Source organism: Anticarsia gemmatalis, chromosome 23, assembly GCF_050436995.1.
Source record: "Anticarsia gemmatalis isolate Benzon Research Colony breed Stoneville strain chromosome 23, ilAntGemm2 primary, whole genome shotgun sequence".
Taxonomy (NCBI): Eukaryota; Metazoa; Arthropoda; class Insecta; order Lepidoptera; family Erebidae; genus Anticarsia; species Anticarsia gemmatalis.
In genome coordinates this window covers 6,380,076-6,401,992 of record NC_134767.1, presented here as the reverse complement: position 1 = coordinate 6,401,992, position 21,917 = coordinate 6,380,076, and the positions used below count along the sequence as shown (strand labels likewise).

The 21,917-nt window shown below is 36.0% G+C and overlaps 2 protein-coding genes across 8 annotated transcripts in view; one reads left to right on the top strand and one right to left on the bottom strand.

Moving 5' to 3' along the window:
- Positions 1–192: 192 nt before the first annotated feature.
- On the top strand, positions 193–4,806 carry LOC142983122 (uncharacterized). Its single transcript, XM_076129965.1, has 2 exons — positions 193–332; positions 406–4,806. Exon 2 carries the CDS (start codon positions 420–422, stop codon positions 1,923–1,925), a length of 1,506 nt encoding a protein of 501 aa, XP_075986080.1. The 5' UTR covers positions 193–332; positions 406–419; the 3' UTR covers positions 1,926–4,806.
- Positions 4,807–5,146: 340 nt separating this feature from the next.
- The window catches only part of cyst (rho guanine nucleotide exchange factor 18 cysts), a 57,370-nt gene continuing 40,599 nt past the window's right edge, over positions 5,147–21,917 (bottom strand). For 5 of the 7 annotated variants that reach the window (XM_076129711.1, XM_076129714.1, XM_076129712.1 and 2 more), the window contains 5 exons: positions 19,858–19,884; positions 18,275–18,385; positions 17,868–17,977; positions 17,223–17,379; positions 15,817–16,754 (listed from right to left, as the gene is read on the bottom strand). In XM_076129711.1, coding sequence (XP_075985826.1) covers positions 16,447–16,754; positions 17,223–17,379; positions 17,868–17,977; positions 18,275–18,385; positions 19,858–19,884 — 713 coding nt within the window. In that variant the 3' untranslated portion in view covers positions 15,817–16,446. Of the gene's footprint in view, positions 10,707–11,046; positions 11,142–13,019; positions 13,116–13,869; positions 14,001–14,511; positions 14,605–14,943; positions 15,052–15,429; positions 15,603–15,816; positions 16,755–17,222; positions 17,380–17,867; positions 17,978–18,274; positions 18,386–19,857; positions 19,885–21,917 lie in introns of those variants that run through there. The other 2 variants (XM_076129717.1, XM_076129713.1) reach the window with 2 other exon arrangements.

The window sequence follows — 21,917 nt, the reverse complement described above, 5'->3', positions numbered from 1 at the left end:
AATTTTAAAACTAAAAATGTCGTTTGTAAACTGTACATTAAAGAATTATTGACTTTCTTTTTTACAAAACAGTTTTAAATTTTATATAGGCTAGTTAACATTTTTTACTTTTACTAAAACAGATGACAACTCTAGCTTTGCTTTGTACCAACTTGACAAAAAACAAAATCATTCATATTTTCTAATGTCACTTTGACATTTGTAATTGTAAATCTAAAATCTAGGCCATTCATTTGATTCATTCATCACAATCATCTGCAATGCTGTGAAATGAATTTCGATTGAAGACTATTATATTTTCTTCTATTTTCTTTGTATTGTTATATGAACAGGTGAGTCATGAAAGTTTAATTGATATTATTTATGTCTAGAAACGTGTAATAAAACTTTATTCGTATATTTTAGATGCCGGTGAATAAATGAAAGCTCCTCGAAATTCTTCGGGAACCACCACAATGAGGAAATATTACCAACTTATACTCGTCATAGTATGCTTTATCAGCATCGTGACATTACTTATATACCGCCACGAGTACTACAGACTGAGGTATGTGTTGGAAGTATTGAATTTCTTTGGCAAACCGGGCCTGTCCGAGATCGAGTTTTGCGGTCCCGGTTTCAATGCGACGATGTTGTCTGAAATACTCCGAAACTCGTCGATGGAAGTGCGTGAGACTCCTCCTCTGTTTCAGCAAATTGACGACAATTTCTATTCATACTCTTCGTTTTTAAGATCTTATCAGAAATATGAGAAGTTGACTCAGACACACGCACATAATATCGACACGATAGTAATCGGAAAAGCAAATGTATCACCCAACTTCAGGTGCAACATTTGGTTGGAGAACACAAACAAGCCAAAGGCTGGACGATTTTCATACAAGACTGTCTCTGAACCAATCAATGAGTTCCGTTTATACATTTTCCAATGTTCTTTGGCCAAGAACTTGGGGAAACCAAAAGGCGTTAGTTTTTACGTCAACGATTATAACATCAACCCAATACATGCACCTATAAACAGAGTTATTCAAGTGAATACTAAAAGAAAACCAAGAGAAAGTGCAAGTATCAAGTTTGTAAACAACATAGTGCCTGCCATCTGTGTTATACCAAACCAAATACCATTAGTATCAAGAGATTCTTTCATAGAGTTCATAGTGTTCCATCACATGATGGGTGTCAATTACTTCACAATCTATGACAGTATGATCTCCGAAGATATTATAAGAAGACTGAATTTAATACCTACTGATATCACACAATGGAATATACAATTCTTTCCATTGAACTACCCATTTATATTTGCTAAATCATACAACATAGTAAGAAATGCTATTGAATTGGATTGTTTGTTTAGACACTTTAGATTGGACAAAGAGGAATCAGATAAAGCTAGTCATGCAATGGTCATGTCTTGGGACGAGTTCTTAGCTCCGAGAGTCCACAATAATATCAAAGAAATATTCAATGACTTTGATCCGACAAGAAGAATAAGAAGTTTGGAAGTCAAACCTCTTTTGTTCTGTTTGAACCAGGCTGATGATGACAATACAGAGTTAGGGTACCCAGAAATTATGAAAAAGACTCACTATTATTTAATGTCACAACATTTGAAACCAGTTTATGTGAGAAACTTAGATTCAATGACAATGTTTGAAGATATTTTCAACCTTACATTGAGTACTAAGGTAGTGCCGTTAGAAATACTAGGGGCACATAAGTATACAGAATGTAGGGATCCTAAAGTGTATAACCCTAATGGAGCTGGGTACAATGAAACTCAAATGCAAGTGTTTCAGCATAAGTTTGAAGGAGCCATGACAAAGTTCGGACAGAGTTTAGTTAGCAATAAAATCTATAGGTTGTACAGATCTGGAAAGATCTGGGAGAAAACAAGTAATGAGTTTGTTAGAGATATGTTATGAATTTATTAGTAATGCTTGTTGAATATTCTATAGGGATAAGATGTTTTGAGATTATGATCACAGTCAGTTATTACTGGCTACAATAGGCAAACATAGGCGTATCCGTTAATTATAATATTGTCACAAATAGTCTGAAATTGCTCTCAGGTACATAAGTATCTATAAATAATAATCAGGCATCAGCAAGGCACATAAAGAGTCCAGACATGTTTTGTACTAATCACCAAATAAGATTCAGCTTGAGCAAGTGAAAGAATTTTATATTGTACACCCTAGCAATACTTATAAACACAATTTTGTAGTTTTGTAAGAATTATCTCGTAACTGCCAAGCAAGATTTTTGTAATGTACAAAGAAATTGTAAAATTAAATAGATGCTTTAGGAAGTAGGCTATGGGATCGGATAAAACAGTATTATATGAGTTGTGAAAGAAATGCCATAATAAATATAACACTCATATTTTGGTAAAGTTCCAAAGTTACTGAATTTATTTCTTGCAATAATCTTCAGACCATCATTCAGTGTTCAGCAATATTATATCAGATACCAATACTGATAAAAAGGAGTAATAAATATTTGTTAATTGTTGTGTACCTATACTTATAATAAGAAGTAATTGTTGAATGCAATAAACTTTGGTTCTCCAATACGGATAAGAAACGCCAGAAATAGGTTTTTCCTTGATGCATTACTTTAACTAAAAATAAATGAATTTAATCCATTACTGGACAAGGGTCTCCTCCTGGAATGAGGATGGGGTTAGGCTTAAATAAATAAATTTAATGCTGGGCGCCATCTTCGAACTTTGCTGTTTTGTTAGAAAAGCGTTGGTCTATCTCACCTGCATTAATTGCCTAGTGGTTGATGCATAATCAGAACGTATTGTTCGAAAAGATAATTGTGAATCGGGATAAAAATATATGAAAGTTAAACTGCGCTCGAAACCGATTTTTTTTTGTTATTTCTTAAGTTATACATGACCAAACTGAATCACTGATTTTATAATAGTATAGTATAAGCGATATAGTTTTCGCTTTTTAGCCAATTTATAAACATTTGTAAGTTATAAGTCAATTTTCTTGTTATTGGCCATAGTAGCAATTTAAAATAGGATTATTAGAAAATATAGTTAAGTGCCTTGATTATAGTGGTGGCTAGATAGTTAGATACTCAATTTTCCCTCTTAAATATAGCTCAATAAGACTGCTTTTAGGAAAATGGGTTTCCATGAACAAAATTGTGCAATAAATTATTTTTCAAAGATAACATTCCACTCATCATTGTTTAAAAAATGTATCGATCAAAATATTGTACCCTACCAAGTTTCTTACGGATAATTAAAAAATGGTGATTGTTTATTAAGGAAATGAAAGTGGAATGGCATTTTTGAACTGTAACAAGTGTTTCCTAAACTATTTTCTCAATAAATTGTTTTGAGTTTCAAAATCGAATATTGTCTTCCAAATATTATTTGCAAGGGTACCTAGTTATCTACTTTGTTTCCCCTAAAGTAATTAAGAATATAAGAAGGCATACAAAATACAGATAAAACAATTTAAATGATATACCTTGCACTCGGGCTAAGGAAGTTAGTTATATGGAAAAACACATTCATTGAAGAGGTACCTCACGGTATCATGGCGGTAACCGGCAGGTATAACTCCTACCCCCGGTTTCTGAGGTACATTTAGCGGTGGTTTATCTATTCATTAGCGTTTTTTTTATATGAGTTTTAATGCTATTGAATAGATAAACTACCGCTAAATGTCAGTAAGTCATAGTGTGGAGTAACGAGGTGATCATATTCCTTCAACACAAAGGGAGGATCCTCCGACCAGACGAGGTGATCATGCCTGGTGGGCCTAGGCTGCCCGACTGTTGTAGTCGGGAACTTGTATATATAGTCAGTTGCAGTGCAAACTTCGATAGCGCGATCTGGGACTTGTGACGTCAGTCACACTGCGCGTGGTGGTTGGTTGCGCGCTGGTCCCAGTAGATGTCGCTGTATGTAGCGAGCCGCTACAATAGGTACTCAGAAACCGGGGGTTAGCAACTTCCACACTCACTTCAACTTTGATCAGGTTTTCAATGTTTTTGTCAATACTTGCAGTCCTGGATTACTCTTAAAGTATAATTTAAATACAAATGTAAACCCTAGTAGCTTCAATATTTCGAGCACTATATAAACTTAATCCTAGTATAGTTTTAACGAATACTTAACATAGTGATAATGTTTTATATTGCACATATATTGCCTGTTATTTACTCGAAACTAATATATTATTTTAGTTTTAGTGTTAAATATGTTAATAGATGGATTTTAACAACTCTTTAGAACCAATAAGGTACTACGTCCAACAACTTAGTAGAGAGCAGTGAAGTAAACAAAATTACAAAGAAATGTAATAATAAAATTTAAAACATCATCAATTATTTTTAAATATCACAGGAGTATTAATTATAATCTATATAGATAGTGCACGGCTCTCCACTAAGTTGTTGGAAAATAAGTACGAACTTGGGTGTAATATCACAACTCTTTACAAACTCAGGGCCAGTTTCTTAGCCCACGGATATTGTTAAATTAATTGTCCATAGCTAATCAAATGGTTCTATATTTCACAACAGCCTAAAGAGTTGTTAAGATCCATTTATCTACTGTTGTATTTATAAGGCGCTCTTTCATATAGCCCGAGTATTCATACGCTGTCCTTTTCAATTTCACATTAAAGGATAGAGATAGCAATAACCTGGGATATTATTACTCGGAAATGAAAGGTGTCGTTAAGTTTCAAGTACACTGATTGTTAAGTTGTAATGTACGTTGAACTGCCACTGTTTATTATGTTTGTATATTTAAATAAAAACATATAAATATTATTTATCTTGTCTTTTACTTAGTGTCTGATATAAGTTCGCTTATTTTCAGTTCTACCCATTTTGTTTTAAATCATGGAGGGTTTGAAGGTCTTTTAGTTTTAATTCTTGTCTTTTTCGTTTCATGTTCTTATGTCGTAATTTATCAATTTCAATTACCTTTTATATCGAGTGACAGAGACCGTAGATAATAATAGTACACATATTATCTACTTATACTATATGTGTTTATACTTAAAACAAAATACAGGATAGCGGGAGAGAAAATGCTCTTCTGTTTTTATTTAATTACGAAGTTTTCTCTTGTCGTGGAACTATTTTGATAAAAATAAAACGACATAAATGATACTAGGTAAATGTTTATTTCTGTCATCTATTCTAAATACAAGGCAGGCGTCGCCCGCGAATCTTCACAGATCAATTTATTAAACATAATCAAATGACGAACAGTAAACGATACCGAACGCTCATATACACGAATAAAATATTTAATATCACTATAGAAATAAGTACAAGGATAAAATGAGCATAATTTGAGCAATACATTTAGTATTGTCGTTGCCACAAAACAATAGGAAAAAAAATTTTGGAGGGAACACATTTAACTAAAATATAAATACATTTTAAAGCTTACATAATTTTTCTTTAAATATTGCAACGAACAAACTTATTATTAAGGCTACAGTAAGTACTGAATATCTCACTAACGTAACTTCTAATAACGAACGACGGTGATAAAATACTGTAATATGCGTTCATACGCATTAACCAAACTATTTTGATAACAGTGATGTTTGAGTACTATATTTATTACAAGGCTTTCCCTTTGACTGACAATGTGTTTAAGATACTTAATAAAATGATTTGAAAACCATATTTGTCAAAGCCCTGAAAATGAAACCGTTTATTTCTATATCGAAGTTTGAATTAAAATCTATACAAATCATATTACTTTACATTTTAATCTTGTTAAAAATATTCCATTATATTTTGATTAGATCAAAGATTAGATATATAATTTAATTGCTGATTATGATCCAAATAAAACATGATTATGAGTTTAAAATATTTGACTCTTTCAATATGTATTTGTATAGTAGCTTTTATGATTATTTTAAATGCGCATATATTTTAGAATCTCGGATTTTGAATACAGCAGTCAAAGGGTATCATATAATATGTTAAAATTTCAAGAACATTAGCAACGAAATTAGCTATACGAAACTGAGTTTATTACTTTAGAAGGCACGGAATCTTGAGTACTCAAACATAAGGACGCACCTTACATGAGCACTCAACAAAGATTGAAAATATCAAACTTTAAATAGCAACATTGAATTGTGAATTTCAATATAAGTGAGAATGTCGGGAGCGGCCTTTATGAAACGATATTTGTAATGTTAGGTAACTGGCCAAAAGGATATTTTTTCTTCAAATTTTTATATTTTTTTGAATGTGTAATAAGCTCTTGTTTCTAGTCGAGTTATAAATGCAATATTATGCTTATGTCTAATAGCAAAATACCCAATGAATAAGACAAATATGCTATCCAAGGAACAATTATGTTTAAATGCATCATTCTGGCCGTAGGAATGCGTCGAAGCGTATGATTTGATTGAATATTTTATTTAAAATGGCCATAAATAAATAGTATAGATAGTGCACTAAGACCTCACAATACTAACCATGTGTTTGGAACATGTACTCGTTCAGAAAAATAGAACATTATTTATTTATTGTCATGATGTTTTGAAGTCTAAACCTTCGGCGACCGCCAACGTTTATAAATAATCAAAATTAACGCTAAATCCGATTAAAAGTTTCTCATTTAAATCTACTAATTCAAAAATTGCCATACATTTTTTTATTATAAGACATTTGTTGAATAATTTTATTGCAAGTTAAAAATGTCGATCTCCCGAAAACCTAAGTTCATTGATCGGTATATTAAGATATATCTTACGTTTAATATGTTCAAACATCAACGTCAATATATATACACACAGTATGAAAAGGTACTCCTAAACAAGAAAATAGATTTAAAATATCACCTTGTCTAAAGACTAAATAGTAAAAAGGATTACAGTAAATGCACGAAAAATAGTTACATAGTCTTATGAGTTTTTATAACAATAGTATTTCTAAATGAGCTAAACAACTGTTGCGTGAAGGTATTGTACGTTCGTGTATTAATTTCATACGCACAATAACTGCACACAATCCTAGAGTAAAATGATGCGGCCGAATTGACAGGCGGGACTGTAATGTAGTTAATTTTCAACCTTACAGTTATTGCTTTTGAGTTGATTTTACCCTGGTGTAGTTGCCAGACAGCCTGTGAATTCGGCCTATAGACTAGCAATTGTATGTCGATTATAAATAAATATTCAATAACTTTTAGTATCAACTGCTTCGGTTTAAAACTTTCGAATAATATTACTATCCAAAGTTGTTACCTTTGTTTACTGTTTTTGCTAGCTCTATAAGTCAAAAACAGTTTGAAATTATTGAATACTTATTTATAAATTTCGCGCATGCCCGAGTGCCTGCATTTTTAGAAGTAATCTGTGCTGTAAGCATATCTCATAACATGCAATTGCCACTCTTAGTAATCACAAGTAAAGACCTCTTCCTTATCAAATTAATTTGAGCTCGCACGCAATTTTATAATCGCACGCAATTTGCGTGCAACACGCGTGGATTATTGCGTGCAAATTCAAATATAATAGTAAAGGAAAAGGTGTATTTTTATATAATAATCGCGGATAACATTCTATTACATGTATTATTTAAACTTCCAACATATTTACACAGATTAACAGTAACTTACCGTACAATCCGATAGTTAAACCTTGCTTATAAAATTTAACAATTCAAATTGAAAATATAAATGTTATTTATTTGAAAATACAGCGTGCTTTCAAAAAGATAAATTGTTTAGTGACTGAATAAAATTTTATAGAGAATGGACGTAGCCAGAGAACTTTAGAAAAACAGCAAACATTATACTTCATCCCAATCTATAAAATACTGAAATTTAATCCTAATAATAGATAAATACAGCACTTATACGAACGGATAGTATAACGTATTATGGGCTTTATTATAAAGCAGCTGAAGTTTATATTGCCTTGACAAACAAGTACACTTAAGCGTTTTTTCTTAAGGGTTTCAATTTTTTAATGTTCCTCTAACTACGCCCAAAGAGTAAATCTGTGCGTATAATTTGTGTCACATAGATGAAACTACAAGAACACAATTATTACGCTTTATACCGAGTAACAAGAAATTCAAAAAGTTATATGTAAAAATGTTTTCATAACAAACAATGTTTTTATAATTTTAAACATGATATTTTGTTTAGAACATTTAATAATACGTTTGTATAAATAAATGTTCTTAACAAATGTGATATATGGTTTACTTATGTATCGTCAAAATACGTTTTATGAAATTTACTTCACACCTAAAAAAAACGCTGGAAATTAACGTTCATAGAGCGATTGAGTTAAAAGACCGGAAAATGTCTTTTGGTACTTTTGACTAAGAAATTATATTTCCTTCGTCCTGCGAGCAAAGCCGCTGGTAACGGCTAGTGCAATTTAATTCTCGTTTTTAATAGGTACCTAACCATACGATGTTAATAATAATTGGATAAAATGTTCTGGGCATTTTAGTTATGAAGTAATGTTCTATAAAACATATTTTGATGACCCATATACATATTTATATCAATGTATAAGTCAACAACAAGATTTTTTTCATTTATTTTCCAAAAACATCTAATATAACAATTTCTATAATGTACCTATAGACCGCTAAAGTGTAGACATTTTTTTCTCTACAGTTAAAATCCTTATAATATTTTTTTTGTTTTACTTATAGATTTTTAGTTAATCCACTAAAACATACGACAATAAAGCCAATTAGTCGACTAATTATTTCAATGTTACAGTTTAATCGCAATTGTTTTTAAGTAGCTGAATGTGTGTTAAGTAATTTAGTATTTTCTCTTAAATCGACTAAAAATCTATAAGTGAAACACGAATAAATTTAATTTTATCGCCCACCTCTTTGTTCTATTGATTAAAATATACATTTCGTTATACAGACTACAATCGGCCTGTTATATTGGCCGTTTAAATAGCTCAGATCTGAAGTTTGAACTTTGACACAGTTTAGGATTAGTTAGACTAAATGCATCACGCGTATTCTTACGCTTCCATAGTTATAGTTCATTTTCATTAGTCGATATTTACCGTACCGAATAACCGACTAGTGTAAACGAGTCATCGTATTAGTCGAGTGCAAGTACTAATCGACTAATACTCTTTAGTATATTATAGCGAATATACGAATATCTAATATTAATTTTACTCCTCACTCGACCTTCCTAAATTAATATAAATAAAAGAGGAACGTTTGAGTGTAAATAGTTGCTTATGTGCTGCCTGCTATAAAAATACTGTTACAGTAAAATAGACTTTTATCGTGTTAAAATAGAGATCATTTTAAATAAATGGAATGTATGATATTATTGTTTTAAGCTCTTATTGTGTGTTTGTACTTTATAAATATGTTTTAGAATAAAATCAGCTGCCAATACAACTAGGAAAATATTTATAAGTAGTTTTATTATTTAGTTATTGCAAGATGACATCAATCATACATTTTGTTATTCGAATTATATAAAATAATTTTATAAAATAAAATAAAGAGGGACTAGAGATGCACTGATTAGAATATCCGATTAGTGTGCGGTTTAGTCGATTACTAAATTTCTATTGTGAGTCAGTACATCACTATCTAGGAAGAATAGTTTAAATTATTAATTCGATATTTTTAGTTTACGACTGACTAAAATCAAAATGCTATAAGATTTCTATAGTCATTGTACTAGCCACAATAAATAACAAGATTTTTGTGGCATTTAAAATATTCTTTAGATCTGTAAGTCATTGAAATAAATGGATTTATCAATAGGCCACATAATAGCAATAATTATGGGAACAATATCTGCAAGAAATACAATGATCGTTTATCAAAATATAGTTTTAAAATTAAAATATTACGTATTGATGAACTATCATTGACTATTTCATAATAAACTAAACTTTAAGATTGGACAGAGGGTTGATTACGAACCACTTATTTTGTATTTTACTATGAATAATAGAAATAATTTCAGCGCATTTAGAAAGAACAGTTTATTTCTAAAGTTATAGATTTTAAAGAAAGTTCGTAATCGTAGTGTTTGATTAAAAGCTTTTCTGCTCTGTCGACTAGACGCCAAGCTACAACGAGTTATATAGCTTAATTGCTTGTCGTTATATTGTAAATGCTGGTCCAAGAAAATGCGTGACCGTTAAGTTAAAACGTATTTGCCTCACGACAGTCGGCAGGGCATAAAGGTATTTTCATTACACATATTTTTGCTGCGTATATTTAGCGTCAATCATTTCTTGTACACTTCATAGGTATTATAGAAACGGACGATAATGGTCGTAAAGGTTGCGACTTTTTGTGTTACTTAAAATTTACGATAATTTAAATTAAATTACGTACACTAACAGATTAGCGTATACGTAAGTTAGGTGTTGCTATAGAAATGACCGTACACCAACGTATACGCAGCAAAAATACGAACAAAATTAGACAAATTATAAGAAAAAATGGTTAAAATATACCGCAACAGAGAGTGCGGCGCAGATAGATGGTGGGTCGGAAGGTCTTATGAGAGTCGACAGTCTCAGGAGCGCGTGTGCGGGGCGGCGCGGCGCTGCTGTCAGAAGAAGATCACCTCCTCCTCTGAGGGAGCTGCGGCCGCCGCGCCCGGCGCCGCCGCGCCCGTGTCTGGTGATCGCACGCGGAACTTGTCCGGCAGCTTGGGGTATGTGTTGGTTCTAGAATTTCGGAAGTGACGGAAAAGTTAGCATGTACTTGTAGTAAAGAGTGTATTTTAAGACGAGCATATAGGTATTTTCACTCGTGTAGCATAATTGTACACACAGTATATACAGGGACGTCCCTGTACAAGAAAGTTCGTATTAAGGAGGCAATAAAAGTGTTAAGAGATTCGACTGTACAAGTGTACACTAACTTTAAAAGTCGTATGAAAGCTTTGCATCGCTGGAGACGAATAAATGTATCGATCGAGCTTTGCATGCCATAAACACACTAATGTATGTACTAACTTTCCATGAAACGTAAAATAGCTCAAAATATAAAAGTTTGATCAATTACCTGGTGGCTTTATTGTTCATTTGTTGCTGTGAAGGCAGAGGGGCGGGCGAGCTCCCTGTACGTGTGTGGTGGATCACTAACCCTTGGGTTTGATGCTGAAATACACAATCATTTATTCATGATGATTTCTTACAATGTTCCCATGTAAGACTTTACAATCTCGTATATTCGTTCTCTAGTCTTTCCCTACTTATATGAGAAAAACATGTGATTTTGTGTACGTATATGTAGAAATATTTAAACCATCCAATGGGCTTATATAAGTTCAGCTACTTGATCGAAAAGACTTAAATAAAAAGGGCCTAAGACATATGTGGTCACATTAAACGCGGACCTCCCTTGTCGCTTCGTATCCCAGACATTTTTTTCAAGTAAGGAAACATAATAAGGGAAGGTATAACAACATAGGTCCCTCATTATTATTCCTTAGATATCATACAATACAATATAAGCATGCCACTAACACTGAAAGCCGTACAGACGAAATGGTTGTAGACACATCGAATACTGAAGAGAAGAAGCCAATAGTTCTATCTACGGCCGACAGGTGTCAGTACTGTTCGTGTATTATTTGTACACGGCAACACTTAAGCTATGGTGGGAGGATTTGGAAAAAGGTGCAGTAATCCACGTGTGGAAGCGTTTTTATTGCCAATTAAGCTTTAAAATTTTGTTCGTGTTTCTTACAGCCTTAGATTTCAAATTGCCATAAGTCTTAATTCGTTTAACATAATTGACCGGCCCTTGAGATTTATTTGTGGCAATCGTAAATTTAAAATCGGCGAAAAAATATCAGTTAAGTAAAAATAAAAGTCAAATCAGAACGTGATGTTTATAGACTGTCGACGTTGAATCAAGGCTCAACTGCTGCTTCGTTATGGGCGAACTATTGAGAGCCCATTAGCGGTAAGACATTTTAATCTCCGTTCATATTTATCTGGGCATGTCGAAAACAAGATACTTATCCATTCGATAAACAAACCACTTTTAAAATCCAAGAAATATTAGGAAAGGTGTTATCCAAATTACATTAGAATTAGTACCACAATAATACAATTTAAGCCTGTATCTACATAAGTATACATAACTAAATACCACATAATACGTGTTGCGGTGTACACAATACGATACATCAAATGTAACTACTCGACATTTACTACTTACAATATAAACAGTTGTTAAAATACGTTCGGATACTCGATGTCCTGTAAAGCAACCATTTGTTCTGTATCGGTGAATAATATGAATAGTACAACCACCATTATTAATGAAATACCAACCCGCACTTAGCTAGCGTGGTGAACTTAAGGCCTAACCCCTCTCTCATTACAGGAGGAGACCCTTGCCCAGCAATGGGACATTAATGGGTTATATTTATTTATTTATTTAAATAAAGTCCAAAGCCTAGATTACCGATTTTTTTTACCTGGCTCATTCCATGAAAAGACCCCTACCTTTGCCGGATTTTATAGCATTCATATTAAACTTAGAATTCGTATAACATCGAAACGATTATTAGCAGTTTGCTAGTTTATTAATTTGTATGATTTTGGAACTTTTGTAGACCTGTTGACATAATTAGTGGGACAGTTGCGGTTGGAGCGGTAAAGCATGATCACAAGGTCTCAGGCTTTTATCTGGAAAAGTACTCTTTAGTTTTTTGGATTTCTGCTTGATAATTATCAAGAGTATTCGAGAGTCGATTAATGTGCCTGATACATAGTAGGTTTGCTTATGCAACGGGCCTTTTCTACTACAAGGCAGGCAGTCAAAGGCTGGAATTAGTTTTCTAGTTCATCACAAACCAGCGGGTAATTAGCGTTTCATGAATAATGGTGTATTAGATTTCACACTATCGAAAATGATAACGTAAAATGAATTACATCTATGAGTAATGTTAGCATCTAATCTTTGACTCTTGATAGCACATTGCTTATTAAACGTGTATCAAGTTATATGTATGAGATACTCACTTCACTCGGTGATTCGTGTAGTCGGTGGTATCCGGGCGGCGGCTGCTGGCTCTTGCCGCTCGCTAACTTTAGAGGTAGCTGCTGTTTTACCATTTGCTGCAATTTATGTCAAATAAATAGTCGAGTATGATCCTACTTTGTACTTTATTGTCTCAACATGGATGCGACCCACATTTTATCGACTAAGGCTTTATTCTGAGAGAAAATAATGCCATACCTAAATCAGTGATATAAAAGAATTTACTTACCTCCGGTTTCTGGCTACATTTAGTGGTAGTTTATCTATTCAATAGCGGTTTTTTTATATGAGTTTAAGCGATATTGAATAGATAAACTACCGCTAAATGTACCTCAGAAACGGAGGGTTAGACCAGTAATGAGTACGATTCTTTGAACAAAAAAAAAGTATCTACAAATGTGGTTGGATATTCAGGGGTGTTACTGAGGACCCCGCGGACCTACGTCTAAATATTAAGGAAGAATTTAAAATAACCACAACTCAATTACACCGTAACAAATGAGCCAGAAACCGCAGGTGAAAAGCACCACCAGTAAAATATATCCCATTTAATAATAATAGCTGACCCGCGCAACTTCGCTTGCGTCACATAAGAGAATCCTAATTTTCCCCGTTTTTGTAACATTTTTCACTGGTACTCTGCTCCTATTGGTCGTAGCTTGATGATATATAGCCTATAGCCTTCCTCAATAAATGGGCTATCTAACACTGAAGGAATTTTTCAAATCGGACCAGTAGTTCCCGAGATTAGCGCGTTCAAACAAACAAACAAACAAACTCTTCAGCTTTATAATATTAGTATAGATATAATCATTCGGTTGGTATACTCACAGAGATAGCCGAGGCATGCACGGTGGCGCGTGTTTCGTTCTGCGCCGACAGTAGCTGTGGCGGCGGCAGCACCCCGCTGCGTACACTGCACGCGCTCACAGACGACTCCGAGCCCGTCGAGCCGCGGTTATCTGTACAAAGAGATAGATCACTTTAGTGATTCATTCAGAGACTCAATCACAGAGGCGCTCATAAGCAGTTGTGCTCACCGGTCGGTAAACGATCTGTGGGTTAAGGAACCGTTGGCACGGTTATTCTATAAATGGGTGACTGCATAGTGGTATTTGAACTGAGCGTCTCTATGCTTCGGAAGGCACGTAAAATGTCGGTCCTGGTTGTTGTAAATTAAGATGACAGTCGTTAAGCCATGTCAAAGGCCATAGGCGGCTTGAACAACTTTGGCAATAGGTTGACCACTAACCATACGATAGATAGAGATAGAGTGACTCAATCACAGCTAAAAAGTTTGGTACCCAAGTTAAAAGACGGGCTGAATGAAATAAAAATATATTTAATACACCTCTGCTTGGTTTTTTGGATCCAATAGTAGGTATACAAAACAATATTTTCGAATGAAGTTCATTAGAAATATTATTCTAACATTTGCCGCTACCATAAATCTGAATTAAATATTGCACTTACTTCTCCACTTGGGTTCTTTCCGTCGCGTCGTATCGCTGACACTAGAATCTGGTGACAGAGTTCCAACGCTCGCTATCTCTTCTTGCGAACCACCTGCAATAAAAAGCATGGCTTAAGACAGACTTACAAACAAGGTAAGGAATACATTCTTCTTTTTTCATATTATTCGCTTTTTGCATTTGATAAATGTTTTTTTTATAAATTACTAGCTGCCCCGGGAAACGTTGTTTTGCCATATGAAAAAAAGTCACTTAGGATTATAAAAAATAGATGTTGGCCGATTCTCGAATCTACTCAATATGCTCACAAAAGTTCATCAACGGAAAAAAACATATCTTTATTCCAGAAAATAAACCTAATGACACTGACACTTATTTTACACGTTAGAAAGCGACAAGTAATCTTTTTTTATCAAAGTAATCGTTGTATTACCGTGTTGTTGTAATCGCTCTAGCCGCCTGAACAGCCTTTCCCTCTGTTGCTCCACGTCCTTTTGTTGTTCGGCTAGCTCTTGTCTAGCCGCTTGTAGTTGTTGCCGTTCTGTTCAAAATAAAACAATATTATTGATCCTTTACAGAATTCAAATTTAAATTCAATTAAGTAGGACCTCGGCTTAAGCTACGCTTGCCGTAGTTATTTTGTTTATGGGTTACCATCTTATACATATCGAGTTAATCCGTTTTCCGGTCGGCAAATTGTGGATCGCGGCTGTCATTTCTAAAGATCTTTCACAGTCGTTAACAGTAGCTCGAAAGTCTGACAACCAGTCTTACAGTAGGGTATCGTGTTATAACCCAGGCAACTGGGTGGTGGAGATCCGACAATCGCTCCATATAAAATACTGAGTATCCAGTTGTATCTAGTGAGACTGGAAGACGGGCAACATAGTTGGAAGAAAGGCTAGGCTGATAACGATACCTTGCGCGAGCGCGGCGTGGTCACTGGCCCGCTGTGCATCAAAGGCGGCGCGGTCCCTAGTGAGGCGCGCCTGTGCGTGGCGCAGCTCCTCCAGCTGCGCGTCGGACCAGTCCGGCGTGCGCGCCCCGCCGCCGCCGCCCTGCCAGCGCCACGCGCTCACCTGCGCCTCCAGGCTGCGGGGCACAAGGAACAAGGCGTATTATTATATGTCACACATAAAAAAATTACACTTCAAATAAATTAGAATGAGGTATTTTCGTGAGTCACGAAACTTCAAGTATATGATTTATTACAGTTTAGCTCGGGCCGCTCGTCCGGCCGCGCCTCCGCCTCCGGGCCCTCTGTGGGTGTGTCCGTTGTATGAGAGCGTACCTGTGTATGGTGGTCATCTGCTGCCACACGATGCACGTGAGCGTGTAGATGGCGTGCTGCAGGCGCAGCGCCGCGTCGCCGCCGGGCTCGGGCCGCTCGTCCGGCCGCGCCTCCGCCTCCGGGCCCTCTGTGGGTGTGTCCGTTGTATGAGAGCGTACCTGTGTATGGTGGTCATCTGCTGCCACACGATGCACGTGAGCGTGTAGATGGCGTGCTGCAGGCGCAGCGCCGCGTCGCCGCCGGGCTCGGGCCGCTCGTCCGGCCGCGCCTCCGCCTCCGGGCCCTCTGTGGGTGTGTCCGTTGTATGAGAGCGTACCTGTGTATGGTGGTCATCTGCTGCCACACGATGCACGTGAGCGTGTAGATGGCGTGCTGCAGGCGCAGCGCCGCGTCGCCGCCGGGCTCGGGCCGCTCGTCCGGCCGCGCCTCCGCCTCCGGGCCCTCTGTGGGTGTGTCCGTTGTATGAGAGCGTACCTGTGTATGGTGGTCATCTGCTGCCACACGATGCACGTGAGCGTGTAGATGGCGTGCTGCAGGCGCAGCGCCGCGTCGCCGCCGGGCTCGGGCCGCTCGTCCGGCCGCGCCTCCGCCTCCGGGCCCTCTGTGGGTGTGTCCGTTGTATGAGAGCGTACCTGTGTATGGTGGTCATCTGCTGCCACACGATGCACGTGAGCGTGTAGATGGCGTGCTGCAGGCGCAGCGCCGCGTCGCCGCCGGGCTCGGGCCGCTCGTCCGGCCGCGCCTCCGCCTCCGGGCCCTCTGTGGGTGTGTCCGTTGTATGAGAGCGTACCTGTGTATGGTGGTCATCTGCTGCCACACGATGCACGTGAGCGTGTAGATGGCGTGCTGCAGGCGCAGCGCCGCGTCGCCGCCGGGCTCGGGCCGCTCGTCCGGCCGCGCCTCCGCCTCCGGGCCCTCTGTGGGTGTGTCCGTTGACATGCGCAGGGTTACGCCTGGATAATTGTTTAGTGTTAACACTAATTTTAACCTAGCGCTAACGTTTTACTTAAGGTCCTCTGAACTACGCTAAACTCTCTAAAACCTAGCCCCGTAATTTAATGTTTAACCTGTACCAAAGATACCAGCTATCATCGCGGCAATCACTAGAAGCTAAAGTGTGCGAGATATTGTTGTCAAATTATTGACAGAAAAATTAGGCAGTATTTTTTTTACGTATAAGACGTTATTATACTTAGTATCATGTGTTGTTGATCGATTAAAATAGTTTTGTTTAACAACCCGAGTTCCAAGACTCTCTCTACCGCTATGCTACAGAGGCAACTAAATTAACAAATGAAATGGTCTATACAAAAACATATTGTCTTCAACTTTCATCTAATCGAGTGACGTAACACAGTAAAAACTGTCAATACTACTTTCACACGTATAATAATAGCACAGATTAAAAAAATTCTACGTACCTCGATGTCTATTAGCATCAAAGCCCGCGAAGGTATCCGCTCGTCGCGGTAGTGCGGGGCTCTCGTACGCAGAAGAATGTCGCTCACCGGCTGAACTAGTGCTGCGACCTAACGCACCGCCACACGACCACGGTACGCTACTGGCGTCAAACGCGTCCTGTTTTACAAAAAAAATAAGATAAAAACAAAAGAAGAATACATTAAAGAAAATAGTCAGTAGCACGATTCTGTACAGTCGGTACCATCTAGTATCGAAAGTTCGACATATAAAATGTACTGCCAAAATAGTTCCTGCGACGCCCGCTAGCGGCGCTAATCAGATTTTCTTACTTAACTTCTCGTAGCTAGCCGATTTTTGCTGGTCGATAGTTTTAAAGGATCGAGCTACTGGTAAACATGATTAACGCTTAAAATTTGTAGTTTATTTTCTTATTAAGACAAGTTTTTACTGGGAAAGAATCAGCTTGTACGGATGGTATATGGGATAAAGAGGATGTAAGTAAGGACAATTCTTACTTACATCCTCTTTTTTGCCCATTAACATTGGTAAGAATTATTTTATTTTTAGACCTATTTTTTTAAACGGTTTACACAAAAACATCGATTATCCTATCTTTACGTATTATGATAGTATTTGCACATTACCTTGACAACTTTGCAGACTTCCTGCCAAAGCGCGTATTTGTCCGGTGTAGGCGCTGCCAATCTTACGTAGTCGGGGAAGACGAGGCCGGGAAACGCAGTACCGCCTAGTCCTAGAACAAAAAATCTTATAGTGGATAGCAAAAAGAGGTCTTCTTTTACGACGACAGATATTATAATGCCCTTGTACAGTCGTATAGTTTTTACTCTAAAGTTTACTTCGAACTTTATGTCAACAAAAAAATTCTGACTGGGGTATTTCTGTAATATATTGTTATATATTTTTTGCACTAGTTAAATAACATACTTGTAAATACTTCGCTCAACTAAAGAATGCAATTAGGAGTTTTACACTTAGAAGCACCAAGGCATTGGCACTTTTAACTAAACATGTATTAATGAATACTAACCTGTACTGGGCAAGCAAGCAGTCTCATCAGTGATGCCCACCATCTTCATTTGCAGTGCCATTTTCTCTTCGAGCAACGTAGCATGCTCTCTGTCCTTTGCTCTCAGCGCCTCTGTTCAAACAAAACGAGCAATGTATCATAAAGTTTCAAGAAAGTTGTTAAAGCCAGAAACAAATGACGAAATTCAGGTCTATTTTTTTTACTGGTATTTATAAATAATTGTATTTTGAGTGCTTGTGTTTTATTGCAAATTATTTTTTTTAATCAACAGACTGTGTCCATAACTTTATTGTGTATTTCGGCAAGTAATGATTTAAATATTTTTACTTTTATAACGATTTACTGTAGTGCTGTGCAAAAGGGGACTATATACATTTATTTCGTACATAAGGATGTGTTACATTTGTGGTTTTTATTGCAGTTACTCATAGTGTAGTTTACAACAGTGTAATCAATTGCGTTTTAGCCGTTTTTGTGCTAGAAATATAACTTTTTGTTCTTAGATAATACTTGCCTTACGTATTTTTTATTAAGACCCAGTTACCTTCTTTTAGCTATCGTGAATGTCACAGAAAGCTGCGTCACAAAGCATTGATACCGAAGGCAAAGCGAAGGCGAAGCTTTATATCTGTTACATCTATTACACATTAAATAAAGCCAAAAAACATTGTGTGAGGGTACCGAAAAGTTAACGCGTCAGCTAGTAAAATAGACACTGGTTTCATGAATAATCCAGCCTTATCCAGTACAAAAATTCGCTTTCGCCTCGCCTTCGCTACCGCTTGTATAACGTTTGTACTTATAAAATAAAACATTGAACATTTAATCATTTCGATTCACACAAAAAGGCAATCATCCAGTTTTCACAGAACCTTCAAATAATAACACTTATTCTACACACGAACAAATGAAACCGACATTTTGAATAGGGATGTTTATTTTTAATGATTCGTCCGTCTAGTAAATTCTCGAAAAATATTAGGTATTCAGCTGCATCCGGTGAGACTCCAACATAGTTTGGAATAAAGGCTTAGCTGATATATTTTTTCGTTAATAACAATACGGCGATTAAATTCTATGAAATCATCAAGAAATTATGTCGTTACCAATTAAGTGGTGCTCACTATTTTGAACTATGTATGTCACTTTTAAGGTTTCGTATTCAATGGGTAAAAATGGTATCCTTTTTATGACTCCGTTGTCGACCCACCGGTTAGGTCCCCGCCGCCCTTTGACTGCATAAACGGGGTATGTGGTCCGCTGTAAAGCCCACGAAAAACCTGACGAGTGTCCAACCGCTTCCGCAAAGACGTGCGCCGGGATAACCGCTATGAGCTAGTACCGCAAGACGCACGCCATGCGCGGCTCGCCCCCCTGCAGGGGAGGGCCCTACATCCAATTGGCCCCTAATGCTTAACTTTAATGCAAAGAACATGAGTACAATATTTTTCTACAATCTAACTGACGGACCGATCATATTTGTACATCCCTATTGAAATCATAAAAAGGGTAAAATATTATGGAGATACATGCTCTCATGCAAAAATAAACTTGTTATAACAAGTTTAAAATGTTATTATCACCTTCGATTTGCCACCACGGAGTTTCGTCTGTTTGATAAAAGTAGTATGTTTCTATTAAAAACTTTTGTATCATGTTGATGATACCTACGGGTGATTGCCGAATTGTTTGTTGTAAAGTAAGAATTTTGAGTCCGTAGATATCATAAGATATTAAAATTAATGCTAACATAAGTATATTGGCCTTTTTGATTTTATATAACATCTTATAGAACAAAGTATTAACCTGTTCAATATCAATAACATTATTATATCTGATGCATCAATTGAGTACTTGACTGTACTGACTACGGTGAAATACGGCGAAGTGACGTCATAGTATCGTATTTTAGTTGGTATCAAAGTATTAAACTTGTACTCGTAAAGGGTTCATCAAAAATGCTCAGGCGATGTAATTTTTTTTCGTAAATAATGTTGAAATTGTAATTATTACAGACAACACAATTTATTAGGCAGTCATTCTATACTAATATGTGTTTTTGACATATCATAAAGAGTAGCTGATTTGACTTGTAGTCAAGTGCCCAATTAGTATGTCTTTTACGCTGGTGAATTTGTACTCCTGTCAAACCAATATTTTGTATATCCAATAAGAATATCAAGGACATGTTTTATTCAAAAACGTTTGGTTACTCATTAAAGTGGGCGGAGGTTGAGCTGATAAAGAGAAAATATTCATTTTATAGTAGATTTCAAAAATCCAGTGCAATTGGAAATTTTATTCCAGAAAGAAAACTAGATTGTTCTACCAAGACAGATGTTTTAATAGAAGTAGAAACATATGACACGACAGGACAAAACACACTTTATAGAGTTAAGAATAGAGTACATTATCCCTAAAACATGTTAGTGCAACACCTCACAGAAGAGAGCACGAGACATCACAAAACGAACCTTAAGTTTTTATAAATAAGTGTTATTTTGCCGCAAAGTGACATGCCACACTATAACAATATTTGAAATAGTCCCAATCTACGTACTTTGCTTTCAATCATTGTTTTAATTGACAATCAACATTTATTCCTGTCCTATTTCTAAGGTAGAAAAAAAATAAGATAACAATATGAATTAGTTATAACAACAACCAAAGCATTACTGAAACAAAATATGCCATCAAAAACATTCTGTAAAAACCTCAAGTCTCGCCGTAAAAAGTTGTGAGATCTATATAATACCAAGTCGATAATCTATTTAGTCTCAACTTAAGGGACCTTCTGTCTTAAGTTATTACGTATGTTATTATCATGCCAATAAAAAAAAATACCTTTAAAACAAATAGACCGACCTGGCCATCGCATGATTTAATTATTAGTATGTATCACTACATAGCACGACGAGAAGTTAATGCTCCTGAAATGTTAATGGCGAATTTGTGTTTTTTTGCGATGACCAAGTCGATCTATTTGTTTTAAAGGTATTTTTTTTTATTGGCATGATAATAACATACGTAATAACTTAAGACAGAAGGTCCCTTAAGTTGAGACTAAATAGATTATCGACTTGGTATTATATAGATCTCACAACTTTTTACGGCGAGACTTGAGGTTTTTACAGAATGTTTTTGATGGCATTTCACTTCTTTTTGTAAAGCAAACATAAGTCCAATTTGTATGGAAAGACGTTTTTTTTTCATAATTCAACATATTTTCCTATGGGAATGTTGTTCAGTTTCATGGGCTAAACACCCTTACCCACCTTATACCCCCTCCCGTTATGCCTCATATAGTAGGTACCTATTTACACCTATTTATTTTATTTTCTACAGTAACAATAATTCATGAACTGCAAATGTAACCTTGTAATCTTATACATTTATATGGGATTACAAAGTTATTGTTGCAGTTGGTGTATTTAGAAAACTGGACTGAAATTAGAAAATATTAAATTTTTCCCATGATTAAGACACTAAACCCTATTAGTATTCTAAATTTTAAGCTTCTAAGTCTGCTAGAAGTACCTTAGACTTTTGATGATCGGTGAGTCAGTGAGTCAGTGAATCAGTGAGTGACAAAATTCAAAATTTTAACAAGTTGTCATTTTAAAACTACTGGTTCAAATTGACT